The 22,794-nt window shown below is 43.4% G+C and overlaps 1 protein-coding gene across 1 annotated transcript in view; it reads left to right on the top strand.

The window, feature by feature from the left end:
• The window catches only part of CASD1 (CAS1 domain sialic acid O acetyltransferase 1), a 163,384-nt gene that overhangs the window by 96,111 nt on the left and 44,479 nt on the right, over window positions 1-22,794 (top strand). The window contains exon 14 of the mRNA XM_086941948.1: window positions 6,033-6,134. Within this exon, the coding sequence (XP_086798074.1) occupies window positions 6,033-6,134 (102 nt within the window). The remainder of the gene's footprint in view (window positions 1-6,032; window positions 6,135-22,794) is intronic.

Below are 22,794 nucleotides of genomic sequence, written 5' to 3'. Positions count from 1 at the left end.
TATTCCTGGCTGGACAGAGATTTTAGGCAGTGTGTGAAAAAAATGGCAGAAGTGCGTTGTAGGAGATAACATGAGGTCTTTTATTTCAGTATCGCTATGACGCTTGCAGAATCAGCACAGTCCTGCGGCAGGTGAGCTTTGCTAGGCACACACACAACATGAGGCACAGGCGCTACTGTGCTAGCTGCCCTCACGCTCACAGATATCGCATGGTCTGTATGGACAGCGATGGTGACAGCTGTGTTCACGCATAAAGAACTGGTACAGCAACGACTATGCAGTGTAGGCTTCTTCCCACGTTCTTCTACATACGGGAAACTGGTACAGTAGGGACACCGTCTGTGCAGGCGCTGTACGGGGCATTTTTTTCCAGGCGCGAGGGGTCTTTGTAAAATCGTAGACTGTGTCGAATGGCTGTCCTGTTCCGCTGCCAGTGCATAGCCCAGCTGCAAGAAATACTAACTGCAAAAGGCAAGACACACGTTACAGATGCGTGCCCGCAGTTTCCCTGGCAGTCTGCCCTCCCATCCTTCCTTTAGAAGGAAGCCTGTGAGGCCACGTGCCCCCTGCACCCCCCCCCCCCCCCCCCCGGCTAAATCTGGAAGATGAGCTCACCCCAGGCAGGCCTTGGGTTTGAGTTACAGGCCCGCCGGCTGCTGAGGGCGCCGTCTGGACATTATCCTTGTCAACTGTCTTTCCTCAGGTGCCGCCTGGCCTTAGCGTCCCCATGCTGCGCACGGGATCAAACCCTGTTTTGTAGGATTACATTTATTTGGGAGCTTGTGACCGTATGCTGTGTGTTGTCTGCAGATATTCGCGAGTGCCACAGTGTGTGCGTGGGGTTGAGGGGTCAGGGCACACGATTATAGGATATGCATTTCTAAGTGACTTTTTGGATGGAGGATGTGGCGCAGCGCCCACAGCTGCCGATTTTGGAGATTGGGAACCTGGCTTGAATCTCGGCGTGTACTCAACATCCTGTAATCTTGGGCAAATCACTTAATCTCCCTGTGCCTACCAAAAATGAATGTGTCCTTGTGTAATGTATATGCTCATGTAAAGCACTCCAATACCTTAGGGTTGATTTTGCACTGGATAAAACTGGAAACAAAAAGAAAACGGAGCATGTTTGGAGGTGTAAATTTACCAACCATTGGAGGATGGGCTAACACTTCAAACAGTGCGACAGAACAATGCTTAGGGCCACCAGAAAAATCCAAAGTGATTGGTGAAACTTGATAACAAATACAACAAACAAGTTATAATACATTTGACACAATTTTTTGTCTACTGACCGCTCTTTAAAAAGGGAAATGAGTAATTTTACAACTAAAAAGTCGCTTTACAGATTTCAATGGAAAGCACTTTAGAACCAGTTTTCTTAAATATTTCAGCAACCCCCTTCGACAATTTTTTTCTGTGAAATGACAGTGAATTTATTAAATATTTTAATTCCTTCTTCAAGTGAGTAGAGTAGTGAGTAGAGTAGTGAGGTGAGTAGAGTAGAGTAGTGAGTAAAGTAGTGAGTGCAGAGTAGTGAGTAGAGAAGTGAGTAGTGAGTAGAGAAGTGAGTAGTGAGGTGAGTAGTGAGTAGTGAGGTGAGTAGAGTAGTGAGTGCAGAGTAGTGAGTAGAGAAGTGAGTAGTGAGTAGAGTAGTGAGTAAAGTAGTGAGTAGTGAGTAGAGAGTAGTGAGTAGTGAGTAGAGAGTAGTGAGTAGTGAGTGCAGAGTAGTGAGTAGAGAAGTGAGTAGTGAGTAAAGTAGTGAGTAGAAAGTAGAGTAGTGAGTAGTGAGTAGAGTAGTGAGTGGAGAGTAGTGAGTAGTGAGTGGAGAGTAGTGAGTAGAGTAGTGAGTAGTGAGTAGAGTAGTGAGTAGTGAGTAGAGTAGTGAGTAGAAAGTAGAGTAGTGAGTAGAGTAGTGAGTGGAGAGTAGTGAGTAGAGTAGTGAGTGCAGAGTAGTGAGTAGTGAGTTGAGTAGTGAGTAGAGTAGTGAGTAGAGTAGTGAGTAGTGAGTAGAGTAGTGAGTAGTGAGTAGAGTAGTGAGTAGAGTAGAAAGTAGAGTAGTGAGTAGAGTAGTGAGTAGAGTAGTGAGTAGTGAGTGCAGAGTAGTGAGTGCAGAGTAGTGAGTGCAGAGTAGTGAGTAGAGTAGTGAGTGCAGAGTAGTGAGTGCAGAGTAGTGAGTAGAGTAGTGAGTAGAGTAGTGAGTAGAGTAGTGAGTAGAGTAGTGAGTAGAGTAGTGAGTAGAGTAGTGAGTGGAGAGTAGTGAGTAGAGTAGTGAGTGGAGAGTAGTGAGTAGTGAGTGGAGAGTAGTGAGTAGAGTAGTGAGTAGTGAGTAGAGTAGTGAGTAGTGAGTAGATTAGTGAGTAGTGAGTAGAGTAGTGAGTAGAGTAGTGAGTAGAAAGTAGAGTAGTGAGTAGAGTAGTGAGTGGAGAGTAGTGAGTAGAGTAGTGAGTGCAGAGTAGTGAGTAGTGAGTAGAGTAGTGAGTAGAGTAGTGAGTAGAGTAGTGAGTAGAGTAGTGAGTAGTGAGTAGAGTAGTGAGTAGTGAGTAGAGTAGTGAGTAGAAAGTAGAGTAGTGAGTAGAGTAGTGAGTAGAGTAGTGAGTAGAGTAGTGAGTAGTGAGTGCAGAGTAGTGAGTAGTGAGTGCAGAGTAGTGAGTAGAGTAGTGAGTAGTGAGTGCAGAGTAGTGAGTAGAGTAGTGAATGCAGAGTAGTGAGTGCAGAGTAGCAGAGTAGTGAGTGCAGAGTAGTGAGTAGAGTAGTGAGTAGAGTAGTGAGTAGAGTAGTGAGTAGAGTAGTGAATAGAGTAGTGAATAGAGTAGTGAATAGAGTAGTGAATAGAGTAGTGAATAGAGTAGTGAATAGAGTAGTGAGTAGAGTAGTGAGTGGTGAGTAGTGAGTAGTGAGTAGTGAGTAGTGAGTGGAGAGTAGTGAGTGGTGAGTTGAGTAGAGTAGTGAGTAGTGAGTAGAGTAGTGAGTAGTGAGTAGAGTAGTGAGTAGAGTAGTGAGTAGAGTAGTGAGTAGAAAGTAGAGTAGTGAGTAGAGTAGTGAGTGGAGAGTAGTGAGTAGAGTAGTGAGTGCAGAGTAGTGAGTAGAGTAGTGAGTGCAGAGTAGCAGAGTAGTGAGTGCAGAGTAGTGAGTAGAGTAGTAAGTAGAGTAGTGAGTAGAGTAGAGTAGTGAGTAAAGTAGTGAATAGAGTAGTGAATAGAGTAGTGAGTAGAGTAGAGTAGTGAGTAGAGTAGTGAGTAGAGTAGTGAGGTGAGTAGTGAGGTGAGTAGTGAGTGCAGAGTAGTGATTAGAGTAGTGAGTAAGTAGTGAGTAGAGTAGTGAGTAGTGAGTGCAGAGTAGTGAGTAGAGTAGTGAGTAGAGTAGAGTAGTGAGTAGGACATCACAGGCAGCAGCTGTGCAAGCTTCTTACACTCACAAGGAGACCACAGGCAGCTGAGGTGCAATCTTCACCCACTCACAGGAACGACATCACGGCAGCAGCAGTGCAAGCTTCTTACACTCACAAGGAGACCGCAGGCAGGAGAGGTGCAAGTGTCTCACACTCACAAGAAGGACATCACAGTCAAATATTCTCACACTCGCAAGGAGATCCCTGGCAGTACACACCACATGAACACACTCCATAACACATATCAACAATACATTGCCATTTACAATGCCATTAGCTCAAACTCAAATAAATCCGAGCCCGATTGCATTTCTAATGCTTGTTTAGTCTGTAAGCACTATTTTCATTAATGAATTTCTCCTACTGCAGGCACGACATGTTTTCTTGCACAAGTCAGCTCGCACATGCGTGCTTTCACTTTCCGAGCAACCCGGGACAATGGTGGTTGCTTCTTTGAATAGGCCTCGTATTTACAAGAGCTTGTGCTATTGGCATTGTGAATGACAATGCCTTTTATTTATGTGCTAGTTAGCAAAACAAATAAAAGGCATTGTCATTTACAATGCAATAGCTGAACGCCTTAACCGCAGCGGTTTTTCCGCCGCAGTGCGGGTGTTCTGAAGAGTGGGCTGGGCTGCCGACGGCTGTTGGCCGACGGCAGCACTAGGGAGGTGGTGCTGCCGTCAGCAGCACGCAATGGGTTAAATTCTTGAAAATGCGAGACCTATTCCATTACAAATGCTAGTTTCCATTTACTCTTTGCCTTTTCTATTATCTGCTCTATTTTCTCCCTGCTTTCTCATGTTTTCTTCTTCCATCTAGTCCCATGTCCTTCTCTTTTCTGAAGTTTCCCCTTTCTTTTTCTTATTTTTTTACTAGTTTTCCTTTCATCTGTCTTTCTTTCTCTTCTTTTTCTTACTGATTTGACAAAAATAACATATATCGCCTATTTGAAATGGCTAACGGAAACAAGTGCCTCCTTGCCAACACTGCCTTATAGTTCTACTGAGCAATTTGTGACTTTGGTCAACTCTGTTGACTATCTTGGGGGCTGTATCAGAGCAGGCTATGGTTGACCGATATCTTAGTCTCAGCCTGTAGTCGAGTAGCCTACAACACCCACATCATTGACAGGCAACTGGCAGCTGAGCTTATGGACATAAACGTCTCCTGCCTGTTCCCTAGTGCACTCCTGAACACTCTTATAGCTCTTGTGGTATGCGCTGCAGGATTCACTGAATGCTACTGCGGCACCTGCCACTCTCATCCATGTTCCAAACCTGTCCACGACCTATTGAATGTCTACTACTACATTGTGATTAGCTGCTGCAGTGTGTGCTGGTCCCATGGCAACGCCTCCATTAGCAAGCCCTTCATTATCATTTCTTATTTATTGATTGCAAAGATTCCATGGAATCTTGAACACAAAATAATGCTATTTGATGATGTAAATCATAGCCTTGAGTACGTCCCCATGGTGTGCTTACAATGTGTGCATTTCCACTTCTCCAACTATATGGTTCGCTGCACCGCAGCGCCCCAGCCACGAGGCTGCACATCCATTGCCAACCCTGGATGACGGAAACAATTTCCCTCCCTTCCGTGCGTTCCCCTGCAGAAGCAGATCAAAACAGTGTACAGAGACTTATCAAGAAGAGATCTAAAATTTTGAGTTCTTTAACTGATGGTTACGAATTTGGAAGACTGGTTGATTTTGTAGGTTTAAGGTTTTACTCATTTTTATTTTGAATAGGTTGCACTTGATGGAACTCCTAAAGGCAAAGGACCACTTCAGGCCTTTCCAACTTGATTGGTTGGAATCCAGTCATATACATTTAAAGTTAGCCTACGTGTTCCCTTTTTCATAGATATACCAGGGGCACATCACTAATTGGAGCACACCCTATTTGGAATTATTTATGCACGAGGGAAAAATTTAACAATTGTGTTAAATTTCAAGTCTTGTACCTAGGACATTGTTTCCCCTCGGGGCATGTTTCTTTGTATGCCCAGTTCAAAATTTAGTTTCTAATATGGAATAAGACAGACACCATTGACTGGATAATTTATTAAATTTCCAAGCTTTTTAGAAGCTGTCCAGAGTATACTTTTCTGCGTACTTTTTTGTACTCCCCTTCCAAAGATGCACTGCTCGTTTCAGCCGCTTCCCCATCACTAGCACTTGAAAGTTTCTGGGGACAGACCAAGAGTTTTGGGGTGAGGGGACATTATTACCTGTTCCATCTTTACTTTACTTTCCTTGTATGCCAGGGATTTCGAAGATCTCTTTTCTTAAGAGTTGCATAGCACAAAACCACATCCTCATTGTTCTCTGTAATTCTCTTAATAATAAAGCAGTCACTGATATGAATTAGTCTATAGCTTATTTTCCTTCCTAATTTTTCACTACATTGTGTTCTGAAATTTTTTACGGTGGATATAAACCTTTTCTGTATTTAAAGGAATCCATTAATATTCTTTTTATTGGCCTTTTCTATTGTGCACGAAACAGTTGTAGAAATATAAAAACGTGTTCATATTTCTGATTTTTAGATACTACCATTACATGTTCTTAATTGTGGATGTAATTTATTAATTAATGCTTATTTAATGTGGCAATATTTGTTTTGTCTTTTTATAGGGTTTATTTGAAAAAATCTTTTCCCTTTGGCCTGTGTCTACGCTGTTTGAGCTAAACGGAAGCGTCTACGAATGGTGGTTCAGATGGAAGTTAGACCGCTACGTATGTTCCATCCTCACTTTTTTTTAAATCCGTATTACTAATTATATTCGTTTTCTGAAGCACATAATGGGTTTTACTTGCTTTTAAAAGATTTTACTTGTACTGAAACGGGAAACAGCGTTTACAACGCTAGTAATACCGCGCGGGTATGTTATAACACGGACGTTACATCATCCGCGTTGTTACCACGCATGGCATTACATCGCAAGTCGTTTCTACGACTTGCGCTAGATGGCGCGCAACACCAGGGAATGTGTTGGATTTTAAATCCGACACATTCCCTCTGTTGCTCTAACTGGAGTAGGTATAGTAATTTATACTATTCCTAAGTCCAGCGCGCTATCTAGCGCAAGTCGTAGAAACGACTTGCGATGTAAAGTCATGCGTGGTAACAACGCGGACGACTTAACGTCCGCGTTGTAACCTACTGTGGGGTAATGGATGGCGTAGTAACGCCATACATTCTAATGAAACACTTTGTTGGTTTGCTAATTTGTCTACTGAGCCGTCACAGCAAAATTATTTATTTCTATAACCATAATATAAATACCAGCTATTACTGTCCCTGCTAAACTGTTAAGTGTTTGATTCCCACATTATTAAATAGCTCCTTAATACCTTAACGTTTATTTTCATATCCCGTTCCAAAAAGATGCTTCAGAAATCTTTTTAAGAAAGCTGTTCATTGTCCTTTAGACATTTATTTTGAGCTTATGCTGTTCAGGATTAATACAACAAATGTGGCAGCATTAAAACATTTGGTAATTTTTAAGCATTCTGCAGGCTTGTTTTGGGAACTAGTTTGCCAGATGTGTGGTAAAATGCTTGTAAACGTAAATAGGCCTTTGCCCACTTTGAGTAAGACCACTGACTGCCTATGGGAAAACTTTTAAAGGCATGCTACCTCCTCCTAAATGACTGGAATGTATTTTTCAGTGAACTCGGTTCTATAAATGCCACATGGTAGAGTTTTGTCTTTGCAGCTGTACCATTATGTACAAAACACAAAAAACACAGTGGATGGACAGAATGTAGAACAATGTCATACATTCACCCCAGTACAAGGATCTGGGCCTAAATCCATCGTTTGTTTGCACTCCACACCACCCTGGGTTAGACACTGGCTATATGCAAATCAGCTCTGACCCTGTGCCTCATGGGAACAGTCCAGTCCGAACTACCAAGCCATGTCTTTCCCAGACCGGAATCAAGCATCCAAGGACCGGTTTCTGGCTATCAGCCTTCATCAGCCTGGATAGCTTGACTCCAGTGGTGTGGAGAGCCTGGGACTCACGTCTGAGCATACCCAGCCCACTCGGGGTGAAAATTGCAAAAAACACAGTTGATGGACAGAATGTAGAACAATGTCATACATTCACCCCAGTACAAGGATCTGGGCCTAAATCCATCGTTTTTTTGCACTCCACACCACCCTGGGTTAGACACTGGCTATATGCAAATCAGCTCTGACCCTGTGTTTTTTGCAATTTGTACCATTATGTACAGCACACTCTGTCGTTTGCTAAGACCAATGTTGCCCCTCTCTGCTTTTTCTGTCACTCTTCAATTTGCAGCTCTGTAACACCACTCCTGCCTTTAGCAGGATGCAGGCAGAAGAGCAGTTTTCTCTTTTCTACCTCTTCCAAACCTAGCTTAGCTTTACGTGGTGACAGCAAGGGACAAACATGTTTCATACATCACTTAAATCACAATGATTTAGATTAATGTTAGGAGAAAACAGATTGTCAATGGTCAATGCATAAGCTTTATGACTAAGATGGTCAAGCCTCAAAAGTAGAGAGAAAGTTCCAACGCTAGGAGAGTGGATACTAGCTACACTGGTTTTTATTACAGGGGTATAATACATGTTTGTTAAAGTCCATGTGTAATGGAACTCTTAAGGAAATACTTTCTGCTGGTATTATGTAAGGACCCATCGTTTGTTTCATAAATATTTGTCCGATGCACAAAGAGTTTAACATTTAATAATGAATCCTTTATTATTACCTATTTAGAGAAGTTCATACCATAACTTTAATAGCAAGCGCCCTTACATTATTTAGTCATTTGGCTCATAAATCCTAAACACGCAAGCGAAGGTCTTATACAATGTACAGCTTGATATAAAAGTTATTTTGGGGTCAGCATGAACCTATAAAGCATTCGGTCCTCAGGATGGCCCCGTGCATTACTGACATTGGAGACCGAAAAATCGACGTCTGCTCCACTTCTCATATATAAATCTTTGGATTCCTGGATGAATTGATGCATGCAACTGACCCATTCCATATATAGAGAGAGTGGATTTTACATACATTGTTATATGGTGTTAAAAAGTGTTTCAGTGTTATGCTTTTTCCACATGATTAATGTATGCAAGGCCTGTTTATATCTTATGTACCCTATATCTTTCATTATTTAAGAACACAAAGACTATAGACTATTTTGGAAAATTTAGATGTTGTGTACGCCTGTTCCCTTTCCTATTAACTCATATGGTTAGTTGTGTGGCCTTCCTTCATTAAGTTTAATTCAATCTCGTCACTATTCTGGGACATACTGTCTATATTTACTTTTTTTTTTATTATTTCCAAACAGTCCCCTTGTTGGCAAATTACCTTCACCTAACTCGATACCCACGCTCTCGAGATTATTTGGTTGCCCACCTTCTTGATGTGTCTATTGGTACAACAAGGTTGCTAGGTGGTCTACTCCTGTGTAACAGTCAGAGTTCTCTGGTATGCAGATGATGTAGAGTTCTATTTGAAATGATCCTCTCTACTTCAGACAGTCAACTCCTGCATTACAGCTTGCACATCATCCATACCTAGATGTCCAGCGCCTACTTGAAGCTAAACCCAGCGAAGACAGAATTCCTGTTAATGGGCAAGAACAACAAACAAAAAAACAGTACAAACCTGGCTCAGTTACATGAACCAGCTTCAAACCCCGTCTTTCACTGAATACCAAGCCACTTTGGTTTACCCTTGACGTTAACCTCTGACTCAAGGAACACATTATCAAAAAACACGTAGTGACCTGCCACCAGCTCTGTCTTCCAAAGAAAGTTTTATTCCAGAAAGCACCTTCAGAGCTGCAGTTTAAGTCCTCATCCTCTGGCCTCTGGATACTGGCAACTCCCTGCCTCATGTTCTCCTAGATTCCACTCTGGCACCACTTAAGGGTGCCAGAGTACCAGGTCGTACCAGGTCTCACCCAAGGCCTGAGGAAATATGATCGCCTAACCCCCATCCTGACGGAACTTGACTGGCTTCGCTTGCCAGTTACCATCTTAAAAACCAGCTGCATGATTTACAAAGCCATCATGAGCACACCCCTCCTTATCTTGCAGACAAGCTCAACATCTCTTGTGGTTATAGGCACACCCACAGCCAGGACACCCATCACTGTGTAAATAAGACTAAGACGTGTAAATATTGAAAAACCAAGGCAGCATGCCTTTCCCATCTTTACATCCGGGACCAGTAACTACATCCCCTTATCTATACGGATAATCCCATGACTTCTCCAATTTAGGTAAGAGTTGAAAACACACCTGTTTAAAGATCACTGCTTCGTGATGCATTTATAGTTCACACCCAGGTATTTCTCCTATCATTAGTTGACGTTATGATTATCTTTCACCCGGCACAGCTCTAATTTGCCTTTTGGCTAGTTTTGCACTACAGAAATACCTCAGACATACCTTAAAAGAATTAATATTTGCCTATATTGACCTGCAGGTAGCTCCCCCTTTTTACCTTTGCATCAGAAATGTAGAGCAGGGTTTGGAGTGCATCTGTCTGTCCTTGACTCTTATGTATGGAACTGACAAGCTGCTCAGTCTTTGAGTGGTCTGTACTCTGGACAAATTAGCTTTTTTATCTTACATGGTAATTGCAAGTCCAGCATCAGGAGTATTCCGCATCTATCCTGTCATCAAATAATGTGAACATCTCCTTCTCAGTGATCATGTATTCGCAAAATAGCTGTCCTCACTCGTCCTAAACCCTCTACACCTTTGGTTTATGCCTTTAGCATTCTAGCCGTAGATGAGAGTCCAGTCCTGTTCCAAATGAACTATTTTACATCCTGTTATATTAAAATCCAGCAGATTTATCCTTAATTAAGGGTAACTTCAGTTTTAATCCTTTAATGCTCCTTCATGACAAAATCTACAACTCTGGTCCCAAGCACTAGTGGAGTTACATGAATCGTTTCACTTCTTGCCAGGATGCAACCCTCTTTGTCTGCAGTCACACCACCCTGAAGAGAAGTAACTGGCTCTTGAATTCAGGTGTTTTTATTTTGTGAAGTGTATGTTCAGGTCAAAGGGTTTCTTGCCACTATACAGCAGATATTTATTAGTAAACGGTTCTTGGTACTCATTTAATGGATTGAGCGGGCCTGCCGGGATTCAAACCTGTGGTCATCTGGGTGAAATGAAGGTCCCTGAAGGGCATGCAATAGTCCACTGCATCATCTACCCTGGCGTGTTCTCGGGGGAGAGCTTGCAAAGAACATAGGACCAGATGTATTTAGGGTTTTACCTATTCAGTCTCTAAGGGAAAATTTATTTGTACATATGGCCCTTAGACTACAGACTGAGATCCCCTTTCCATGGCCATTAAAAAGGCTTACCTACCTCGGTATTCTTTTAAACCTAGACCTGTATGAATGTGCCAGAAGCAATTTCAAGATTCTGTGCAGGAAGGCGAAAGCATTCATGAATTTGTGGGGCAATTACAACCTGTCCTGGCTCGGGGGAGTGGCATCACTTAAAAAGTCAATCCTGCTGAAGATATTGGATGTCTTTAACCGCTCCCCTCCCCGCTTCCCTCAATGAAGTGCAAGATTTCACATTTACAGGATATCTGTACCAACTAAATTTGGAATGGGAAAAAGCAGAGACTGTAGGACACACCTTAGATGGGAGCAGGGAGGGGATGGTTTGTATGACATACGACACTGTCATGATGCCGCACAGATAATCTATGTGGATAAATGGCTTCAGGGCTAAACAGATATAATATTCTGCTACATAGAAAACAATTGAACAACCTGCCCTTTAAGGGAGTCCTCTGGGTCCCAAAGTGACAGAGGTGTTGAAACGTCTACGTCTCGCCTGTAGCAAGATTAATTTTGAAGACATGGGGCTTTCTGATCCGCCATAAGGGATATTCACCTCTTAGAAATCCCCCATGACCCACGTTGTGGGGAATGCAAACGTTTCCAAATGTCTTGATAGAATTGACTTCCAGTCATGGCAAATGCAGGGATGCTTCCGGTTTCAAGACTTTTTTCGTAATGGGGAAATTCACTCTTTTGAGTAAGTCAAAAATACATATTGAATCCCCGTGAGGGTGAAATACCACTACTTACAGCGCAAGCATTAGGTTCCACAAACACACATTAGTGAGAATGTCCCACAGTTATCTACAACTTTCAAAAAGTTCCTCTAAACCCACACAACATTATTTTTGTAGAATATACCATTCTCAATACTCGTTCCCCATAATCTGACGTTACCTATCAGAAATGTTTGCAGAAAGATCTTGGCATTACTTTGATTCAGAAACACTGGGATAGCAATTTTACACACCGTGAAACGGGGCAACAACACTATACAAGATCTTATATCAGTGGCTTTATATCCCAGCTGACGATATACTATAGATAAGGCATGCCTTGAGTTATGTTACAGACACAATAGGTAGCCGGTTATAATTCCCCATGATTTATGGTCATACCACCTGCTTGTGAGTGTTTGGAAATGTGTTTAATAGTAAATTCCAAATTAAGGATAAACACATAGATAAAACCCAGCCTTCCTTATCTTGGGGACCCTGGAAGAATTCGCACAATCACCACCGGAGGAAGATCGTTCTCCTACCTGGCCGCCAAGACATGGAACTCCCTCCCCGTCCACCTATGAATGACCCAGGACCACCTCACCTTCAGGAAACACCTCAAGACCTGGCTATTCGAGCAGTAGCAGCACCCCCCTCCCTTCAGCGCCTTGAGACCCTCACTGCTGAGTAGCGCGCTCTATAAATGTACTGATTGATTGATTGATTGATTGAAGAATATCCATTATTCTCAACCACAGGGAAAATAATTTCTCTCTTACTTGCTATTCACCACTATATAAATCATATTGGGGCAATGGCGCAAGGCAGTGACTCCAACCATAGAACTTTGGCTCCAAAATCTTTGACAACTGCTTGTTTACCAAGAAATAGCACACGACTTGAAAGGAAAAACCCTCAGGTTCACTAAAATGTGGGACCTAATTCTGACTTACCTTAATGAAGACCCCAGAGGTCTAACCTACCCCCTACAGACAACAGGCGCTGGACCTTCTGGACGGTGAGAAGCACCAGGTTGCCAGACCTAGTGGATTGGTGTGGGCGGGTTAGGGAATTGCTCGCATCAACGGTGCTAGTAGTGCTTTTGCTATGGTGTAGCAGTGTAGGTGGTATTTTGGAGGTAGCGAGTGGAATTGTTTGTTGTGCTTTATGGTGGGTATGCCCAGATCAAATTGTGTAATACGAAACCTCAATCAAAACCATTAAAATCCAAATAACATTGATGTGAGGCCGTAGACCAATATAGTAGTCCACAACTATCCTATTTGCAAACATGGGACACTTTTCTAGCTGCCCGATACACTAATGAGGCCACTTTTATGTTGAAGCCTGGGTCTGTTTTCTGTCCATGTCCGACCTTGCTATCGACAGTCAATTGAAGTTCTGCATATCGGACGACGTCAGTAAGAGCTGGAAAAATGCATAAGCAGTGCAGGCTGGGAGACATTTGCTGCAGACAACACTGCTTATTCTTAGTTTATAAATCCACCTTGCTGACTCCGACCTCTAACAACTCGGCTGCAAGGCGACCTAAAGCCTTGGGGCTGTCCTCATCGGACTGGCCATGGAGTGCATAGCGTGCCCTTTGAATAGCCATGTTGTACAAGATTGTGCTAAAATATGATGCGCACTCGTGCACAAAGAACTCTGCTCTGTATGGTATTTCCCGCTCCTCGCATTCTACACCTGAGGTCCAAAATGGCTTCTGCAGACTCTGCTTTGAACCTGGATTATGCAGCTGTCTCCTTGACTTGTCAGATGAGCTCTTCTCTGCATTCGACCTTTTTTGGTTCAGCAAGTTAGACTATCTGATGTTAAAAACAGCCTTTCAATTGATTGCAATATACATGAAATTATTTAGAGCGACAGCTGCACACCTTGTGCCTTGTGTAGCCTTTTATTTTTAGGTCTCGCCTAGCGACGCAGCGCATGCGCTGCTCACCTTGGCGAGATCTGTTGTCGTTGGTTTCTCTGCCGAAGGGAGACAGGAGATGTGCACTCCGTACACGTGCACATCTCTTGTCCCCGCATAGGGCTGGCGTTCTACACAGTGTGCGCATGGCATGCTTTCACTTTCCCTCCATGGAGCGCAGGAAGCCGTCTTAATATTTTGAGCTCACTGGGAGGACTTCCCTGCGCACGCTGCATCACATCTGTGTTTTCAGGGCATTATAAATTGAATGACAGTAATAAACTGCCAGTCAGCCTCTTCTCTTCTCCGCAGTTGATTCAGGACAGTTAATTTCTGTCAGAAGTGACATGAACGGAGATATTGGGCTTCGCAGGGAGTTTTCCTTTTAAAACTAACCCCCACCGGGTAGAAAGACGGTAGTTGTATATCTTGTGCATGTGAACGTAGCTAGAGGTGCTCTGGTGCTGCTTCCGCAGCGCTAACTGTTCTATGGTGTGCCGAATTAAAGCGAACGCGTCCCTAACATTCAATCCTGTACCCATGTTTACACGAAAAATATAGTTCACATTTGTATGGCAATCAGTAAACAAGCTTTTACAAAGCCAATCAACCTTGCTTTGCCACTGCTTGTTTCTTGGCCCTGTCGTTCAGTGTTGCCCCTTCCTGCCCACTCCCCCTTCAGTGAACCCCACCCCGAGAGGCACCCTGTCCCCTCCCCGCCTCTTACTACAGTTTAAAACCGCTCTAGCAACCGCGCTTTCTCGCACCTCCTCTTCAGGGGGCATTATCGCGTTGCTCTAACGTCACAAACCATAAGTTTCGCCATCTTGGAGAGGTAGGAAGACTGTCGGCTAGATAGAGGCTGCGTGAAAAATAAGCCCAACTCCCGCTGAAATATATCATCAAGCAAACGCTTGCCCATGGACCGATGACAACGTCTTCATGTTGCAATAAGAAGACTTTTGAATTTAGAAGATTAGCCCTCTGAAATTAAATGGAAGTATCCAATGAACCTCGTGTCTTGCACAAATTAGGCTGTCATATGGAAGATCCAAAACGAGAACGAGCATTGACATAGCCAATAGGACTGTCCTTGGCAAGCTAGTGCAACAGATTTATAAAATTATTTTTTCCAAGCATAGCAGAGAAAAAAAGAGAAAAAATAATTCCGCTACCAAAGCGTCATATACTAGGAATCTGCACACAAAAGTGCAATAGCTTTTTTTATCACAAGTGTGGGAGTGCTGGGTGCTAAAAAAAAATGTGTGAATCCCCACGGACTCAAGATCTTTTCCCACATAAATGTACCCGAGAGTAAGACAACATTCTGGGATCCAAACGAGACACACAGCCCTGGATTTATTGTGGGTGGGGGAGGGGGCAGTTTTATATACATACATATTGCACAAACTATTTAAACAAGCATTTGCAATGCAACAGGTATCGCATTTACGCGAGTTTCAGCTATTGGCATTGTAAATGACCATGCCTTTTATTTATGTTTTGGTTTTAGAAACATAAATAAAACACATTTATCATTTACAATGCAAATAGCTTAAACTCTCGTAAATGCGAGACCTATTACATTGCAAATGTTTGTTGTCTTCTTCCTGTATGAATTATTCCTCGTTCCTTCGAGCACCATGCAAAACCTCGGTCTAAAAACAGGCAGGTTGTAAGGCTTTTAAATTCCCTTATCCAAAAAAAGTATATTGTTTCTTTTCTAACGCAGCCTTCGGTAGACCTACAGCAGTAAAAGAATAGTTTTACTTCCCTGCACAGTGCAACTGCTGCTAAACAGAAACTTGCATAGATCTCATGGCATTCGCTCTCCATCTTTTACACCATTCGCCCGTTTGCCATCTTTGTTGATTCCAGCTGACAAAGGACTTTGTGGCCCGATGGTCCAGTTTGTATAACTCACGCAAGCCAAAAAAACACATCCTTTCTCTTGTGCTTTAAGTCTAAGACAAGCATTGTAACAGCGATAACGCTGAAATGTCTTCACCACGTTGTCTCTGTCCCCATTTCTGGGTGCCGGCTGCCACTGTGTGGCTAGAATAGTAATTGATTATTAAGATGTTAAAAACGGATGGACGTGCAATACTACCAGACGTGAGTCATCTTATACCTACCTGTTCAGCACATCGAACTACCTAATTTCCCTTCTAGATCAGTGGACCAAAATGTGCTTTGCTGTGTATTTGTATTTAATTCTGCCCCTTAAGCCACACACATTTAGGTTTGTTTTCTTTTATGAACACTTTACCGGAGCTAATGCTCCAAGGTCTCCGTTGTATGATGGAGAGCTGAGTTAGAACTGATGCCTTGAGAAATCCTTTCCATTAGTTGCTGTATGGGGAATATAGGTTGATATCCCAGGACACAGTTGAGTTAAGCCAAATTGCCGTAGTGCTATCAGAGGCCAGTAGGGCTTAGCACAAGGCATAGTTCAGGGGTCCCTGGGATCGATCTAGCGACAGCAATATGAATCTGAAGCCCTGACTTCCCATGAGTGCTGCCAGCATCCAGGGGGTGACAAAACATCAGCTGGCACTGCCAGTTGTCTCTCAATACAGGGTGCCTTCTTCTTCCAAGAATAAACCGATTACTCGATGGTAAAAACAAAATCCTTCAATGGCTGTGTCTGCGTTGATATCCTGTCATCTTTACTCAGCAGGTAAGATCGGTGTGTTGGTAAATCCTGGCTCTTCGACAAACGCCGCCCACCAGCTCCTGGACACCCCCCGGGGTGATTAGCAGCTCTTCATAAGTACTGATTGATTGATCTGTGTAAAATCACTTAGTCTATCAGACTGCTCAAAACTTTGTGCCATCGGATGCTTCTTCCTGTGTTGTGTCCTTTTCTTCAGAGAGGCCCTCCTTCCCCTTCGGCATAGAAAGTATTACTTTATTCTGATGTCGGCGATGTTTAGACATTCGATTCCAAAGATGTCAAAGGCGGTTCCAGATTCTCACGAGTCGGAACTTATCTCTCTAATATCCCCAAAAACTTGGGCCTGTCTTTATAACATCTCAGATGGAAACGCTGCTGTGTGTGAGATTTAATTAGTAAAGAGACGCAGATATAAAAGTGGCTTTCAATCAGTGTTCCAAATTTTTGTGAAAGGAATTACTAATAATTTTAAGCTTCTTTCAGAATTTTGTGTTTGCTGTAAAACATTTATTTTTTGTATACAAACTAGGAAAGTATCAAACCATTTTTCTTATGCAATAAGGTAAAGATGAGGTGGATCAGAAAGGAAGGAGTCACCAGCGTTGACAGGAGACCAATGCGGCCACCCGGAATCGCCACCAAGTTGTCGTCTATAGCTTCCCCAGCTGCAAATGACCGAAGTGACCATGCACCATGGGGAGGAGCAGTGCCTCCCGCCCCGATCAGCGGGGAGAGCTCCGCGTGCAGCAGTCAGGAGTACTCTGGGGGCCTGGTCTGTGTGAGGCCCGGGTCGGACCAAGCTGCTACAACCTGTAAATCTCCTCTGAACTGCACTCGCCGGCAGCTGCAATTGAGGCTATTCTGTCTGTGGGGGATCCAGCGAGGTCTCCCTGCCGATGGACAGGGTCGGATTGGCAAGGCGGGCATTCGGGAAACGGCCGAAGGGCCGTTGTCTCAGTGCCCTCTGTGGGCCGGTTTTTTTCTCCCCTTTTTCAGTTCACAGAGAGTGCTCTCTGCTATCTGCTCTCTGTGAACTTGGGAAGGGGAGAAAAAAAAACGGCCCACAGAGCGCACGGAAACAGAGAAAGAAATGAAAGCGCTTCACTGTGTGCCATGCAGTGATTATTAGCTGTGGCCTCACTTCACCCCCTGCCCCTGAAAAGCAATCACGCCAAGGGTGGGCTGGGGAGCGGTGATTGTCTGCGAAAATCGGCCTCCCTGGGGGCCAGGTGTTGCTCAGGCCTTGAGCCATTTCCACCTCGGCCCCCCTGGGGCCCACGCCGAGAAACGGTGTTAATCTTAACACCTCGCCCACAGCCCCTCAGATTCAGGGCACAGTGGGCGAGGAAGAATGGGTCTGGCTGTGGGGGCTAGGTGATGTTTTGAACTCCCACCATCTTCACCTCAGCCTTCCCCTGTCTACCATTGTGCTCCCCTGCCAAGACATTGCCCTGGGGCCTGGAGGGCTGGGGAGGGCTGATTAATTTACTAATTGCAGGGGCCATACTGCTGTTCATGTGCTCTTGAGCTAAGTAGGTTAGTAATAGCAGGGGCTTCCCTTCTTTTCAGGTGCTCCTGCACTGAAGTTCTTGAATAATTTTGTGACAGAAAGGGGCCTTGCTGTTTTTTTAGTTGCTCAGCATGTAGGCCATTGTCACCTTGGGCCTGTGTCCTGCGCAAGAACAGTATCCTCCCACTTTCATTCCTTATCTTTGCATAGGCATAGGTGGCCTAACGCCAGAGTTGCAGAGATGGGGATTCAAGTTTGAATCCCAGGGTCTGCTCAACAGCCTGTGATTCTGGGCAGATCACTTCCTCGCCCAGGCCCTTAAATAAAAAATCAGATCATGTGTACTGTAATTGGTACTCATGAATAGAACTCAAATAGCCTTTGTCTTGGGCTGAATTTACACTACATAAAACTGTCAAATGGTAAGAAAATTATAAAAAATAACCATTTGTTCATGCTTTATGAATCTGCAAAGGGACCATGATAATTAAAGAGGACACTTTATAAAAACATGTCCATATTTTTAACACAGCTTTTCCGATACAAAATTTCCATTTCATGTGCCAGTTAACAATTTAACTCTATTTTAAAGGCCTAATCCAAAATGCAGACAAGGGGCATATTTCTCTATATGCCAAAAATATCATTTAGTAAGTTTTGGTTAGTTTTTTTTTGTAGTTTGTAGGTCATTCTGACAGTAAACACCCATTATCCCGAATCTTTCTTGCCGCATACCATCACTCCGCATACTTTTATTACGAATCTACTAGGACTCCGCAATGCCGTTATAACGCATGGCATTACATTTTATATGCTTTTACCACGCATACATTTACAACGAAACTCGTAAATGCATGAATGATAAAAGCATGTTTTTTGTATATGTTAGGATAAGGTAAGTATGGGTATATAGGGTATATGTTTTGGGGTTCTGAGGTATATGTTTTAGGGTGATTGGGTATTTTAAGGGTTCAGGGATAGTTTTGGGGTACTGGGGTATTTTTAGGGTGAAGGGATAGGTTTGGGTTTTGGGGTACAGGGGTATTTTTAGGGTGAAGGGACAGGTTTGGGTTTTGGGGTACAGGGGTATTTTTAGGGTTCAGGGATAGGTTTGGGTTTTGGGGTACAGGGTATTTGTAGGGTTCAGGGATAGGTTTGGGGGTACAGGGGTATTTTTGGGGTTCAGGGATAGGTTTGGGTTTTGAGGTACAGGGGTATTTTTGGGATTCAGGGATAGGTTTGGGTTTTGAGGTACAGGGGTATTTTTAGGGTTCAGGGATAGGTTTGGGGTTTGGGGTAAAGGGGTATTTTTAGGGTTCAGGGATAGGCTTGGGTTTTAGGGTGCAGGGTGTATTTTTAGGGTTAGGATGGGTTATGATTATGGGGTGCAGGGGTATTTAAAGGGACCATGGTGGGATTAGTTTTTAGGGTATTGCACAACTTTTTCTGGTTGGTTGTGTTTTGTTATCATGCATGTGGGCCCCAGAACGTGCTTCAGAGTTGGTGCTACATAATGTGTCTTACACATGGAGGACATGCGAAAAATTGTGAGGGATTGTTACACGGTTGGAATATTTAAAACCAATAGCACTAGTTGTTTGCAGGTCTCTTGTACCATGATTCAGAGAACAGAGTGTGTGTATTGCTTCTTCTATATAAGGAGGAAATTATTAGATTTCCTCCAATGGAATGGTGAAAATCCTCAGAACATCGCATTGGTTTTCATTGTTGCTGAAAGAATGACATAAGTAAACATAACTAAAGCTACAATTGCAAACACAATGCCCGTATGGTTTATTGTGATATTGTGTGCTAGCTCACAAAACAACAACCAAATCACCCTTTCCACTAAAAATGTGAGAAATAGGCAGGTTGCACACAGAATTCCACGTCAAATGTTGTTGCAATTTAATGTACACAATTTACCCAAGGAATGATTTTGCAGCATTATTCCAGATTGTATTACATTATGATATAGGCCTGAACATAGGTGCTCACAAACATTTTGCCAGGAGCAACAACATCTGGTCTGAGTTATGACCAAGAGCTATGTTGATACCAGATGAGTTGCAGTTGGGGGTAAGGTGAGTGTAAGGGAAGTGAGGCATATACATCTAGTTTCTGAATTGCACAATGTGATACCAACAACTTGGCATTAATACTGGTTTCGTATCTTAATCAGATCATGTGATCCTAGGCAATTGTTTTATTTCACTCCCCATGGCCCAGACTTTAAGGCAGCAACACATATGAATAAAACTGTGTTTTTTGTATATAGACATCACCTGCTGACTGTGAAATAAATGTATGACTAGATTGTACAGATACATTTTTTCAGCATTCTTTACACCCCAGACTGCCTTTTCCTCGTTTGTGAATTCTTACTTTTGTTATTACATGTTCTATTACCAGAGATTCCAGTCTTACCCTTTCTCCTTGACTTTGTACTAAATTTCTGGTTTATGTGATGATTAGAGTCTAGGACATAGCTGGTTAGGAAAGAGTATCCAACGACATTGTGCAGGGCGTTAAGACTGCAAGTAAGTATTCAGTTATCTGAACTGCAGTGCTCCTAGTCTTTACCAATGTTACTTGCTCTGTAAGCTTTAAAAGGCTTAATTTACTAAATATTTGTCTACAAATTAGACCTCAAAGAGTAACCAAATGGTGTTTCATGAAAGGGCATGCCCCTCGAATGTGGGCCACGCCCCTTAAATGTAGGCCACGCCCCCTTAAATGTAGGCCACACCCCCTTAAATGTAGGCCACGCCCCTTAAATGTAGGCCACGCCCCCTTAATGTGGGCCACTTTTTCGTCAGTGCCCGGGCCAAATTGTGATCCCAATCCGACCCTGCCGATGGAGGCTGGGCATGTCTGCCCCTCCCCACCATGCAGGGCATTGTTTTTTCCTATGTAGGCATTACAGGGCACGGCTGGCCCCATTGGCCCGAACAGAGTGGCTGGGGCGCCCCCCCCACGCATTTGCCTCAATGACTGCGCCACGTGTCTGTGGGCAGCTGACACTCTTGGGGCCATTGTTCTTGCAGGCATCGCGGGGAAAACCTTGACGGAGGCCCCCCGCTCCAGGAGGTTAGAGAATCCTGAAATGGAGGTATGACATTTAAAACTGTGTTGTGCTGCAGGAGCGGCAATATATGTACAGTAATGGTTTTTCATGATGTTTTCATGACCGGTGCTATACTATAAGTGGTGGCTTTATTGCACGAACTTTAATGTTATGCATACATGTTTTCATGTTTAATGTTATGCATACATGTTTTCATGAAGATTCTTATGACATATGCAACTTGTAAGTATTGCTTCAGTGCACTACATGTGTTATAAAAATTGCCTTATGGTAAAGTGATTTATGATCTATGTATTGTTATGACATTTGTTTAGTGGCAAAGTGATTTATGTGATTGTGGTCTATGTGTTTTATATACAATATATGATATATTTTTATATAACCTTGTGTGGAATCTCTTTTGTAGCGTGCCTAGTGTGTCACTGGTGTGTGCATTTTGCTCACACGCGTTACACATTGCCTCTGGGATACGCCTGACTGCTCTGTCAAGCTATCAAAGCAGGGGTTTTGTTGGGTGTGTAACTCCTTTACCCTGACTAGAGTGGTCAGTTATGCCTGGCTTAGGTGCATACCCTAGCCAAGCAGTAACCTCATTTCTAACACCAGTTGAATAGAGATCCCGCAGGGGTCCCATCAGTATTCTGATGGGGCCCCTCAGGCTGGCAGTCTGACGAGGCAGCTCTTTAAGTAAATATGCTAATGCATTTAATACCTTTACAATCCATTTTGCTTTATCCTTTTGCGAGAAAGGACTTGACGTGGCGTTACGTGCATTAACATGTGAACAGGCTGCTGGGGAGACACAGGTTCACTGGTATACAGTGGTTAATTTGTAAAAAGATAAGTGCTTTGGCTCTCATCATGAGGCAGCTTGCACCAGCCTATTTCTCCTGTTGGCGCCACCTAAAACACAACGAACTACTAACCATGAAAGTGGAGAGAGTATGTGGCGTAATGTCCAGAGCTGCCAACTTCATTCCTGGGGACCAGGGTTGAGCCCATGTGTCGGCTCAACATCCTGTGATTCTGGGCAAATCACGTAATCTCCCGGTAAATGAGTGCGCCCTTTACTGGAAAAGTGTTGGTATTGATGATTAAGTGCCTCTGCTGAGTAGCGGAAACCACTGCCACAAATTAAGCACTGCTGTAGGAAAATCAGGCTGGTGTTACACGCCTTTGTTAGCTGTTTGTGGCCTGTTTTATGGGCTGGTGGGCCGGTTTTTACTGTTGATTTCTCTGGTAATATTACAAGCACTGCCTGCAGTAAACACCAATGCATGGAGTGTCCCATACCTCGTAAAACACAAACAGTATGTATTTACAAGTTCAAAACTGCCCTAATTTGCAAAAGTGGGACACTTGTTTAGCCGTCTCAATCACTACTGGAGGCTACTGTCTGCCCAGTCCAAGCCTGAAGGCACATGCATGGCTACAGTAACAACCATTGGCAACGCCAATAGGTTTCGGATATGCAAGATCTATTGGCTTTGTCAATGTTTTATTTGATATGCTACCCAGCAGCCCAGGCTTAAAGTAAAGAAAAAAAGTGCTAGGACTCAGCTAGTGCTGACCGCGTCATAGCGTTTTTTTCCTCTTTAAGCCATGGCAAGGGCATTATTAGGGTTATGGGTTGTAGGGTGGTACAGGTCTTTTTATGATTTCGGAGTGGGTAAGGTTATGGGTCATAAGGTTATTTGTAGGGTTTAGTGGTTGATATGGGTCCTAAGGGTATTTTTTAGGGCTATGGGGCTTTAGGGTTCCGGGATGGGTAAGGGTATTGGGTGGTAAAGGTTATTAAACAAGCATTTGCAATGCAATGGTCTCGGCATCATTAAAGGTAGAGCAATTGGCATTGCTCATGACATTTCTTTTTTTTCTTTAAATCATAAATAAATGGCATTGTCATTTACATTGCCAATACACACCACTCTGCACCTGCACTCACTGCTCTGCACACTCACTACTCTGCACACTCACTACTCTGCACTCACTACTCTGCACACTCACTACTCTGCACTCACTACTCTGCACTCACTACTCTGCACTCACTACTCTGCACTCACTACTCTGCACTCACTACTCTGCACTCACTACTCTGCACTCA

This window comes from Lissotriton vulgaris, chromosome 10 (genome assembly GCF_964263255.1).
Source record: "Lissotriton vulgaris chromosome 10, aLisVul1.2, whole genome shotgun sequence".
NCBI lineage: Eukaryota > Metazoa > Chordata > Amphibia > Caudata > Salamandridae > Lissotriton > Lissotriton vulgaris.
The sequence above is the reverse complement of the archived record's forward strand: the minus strand, read 5'-3'. Positions and strand labels throughout refer to the sequence as shown.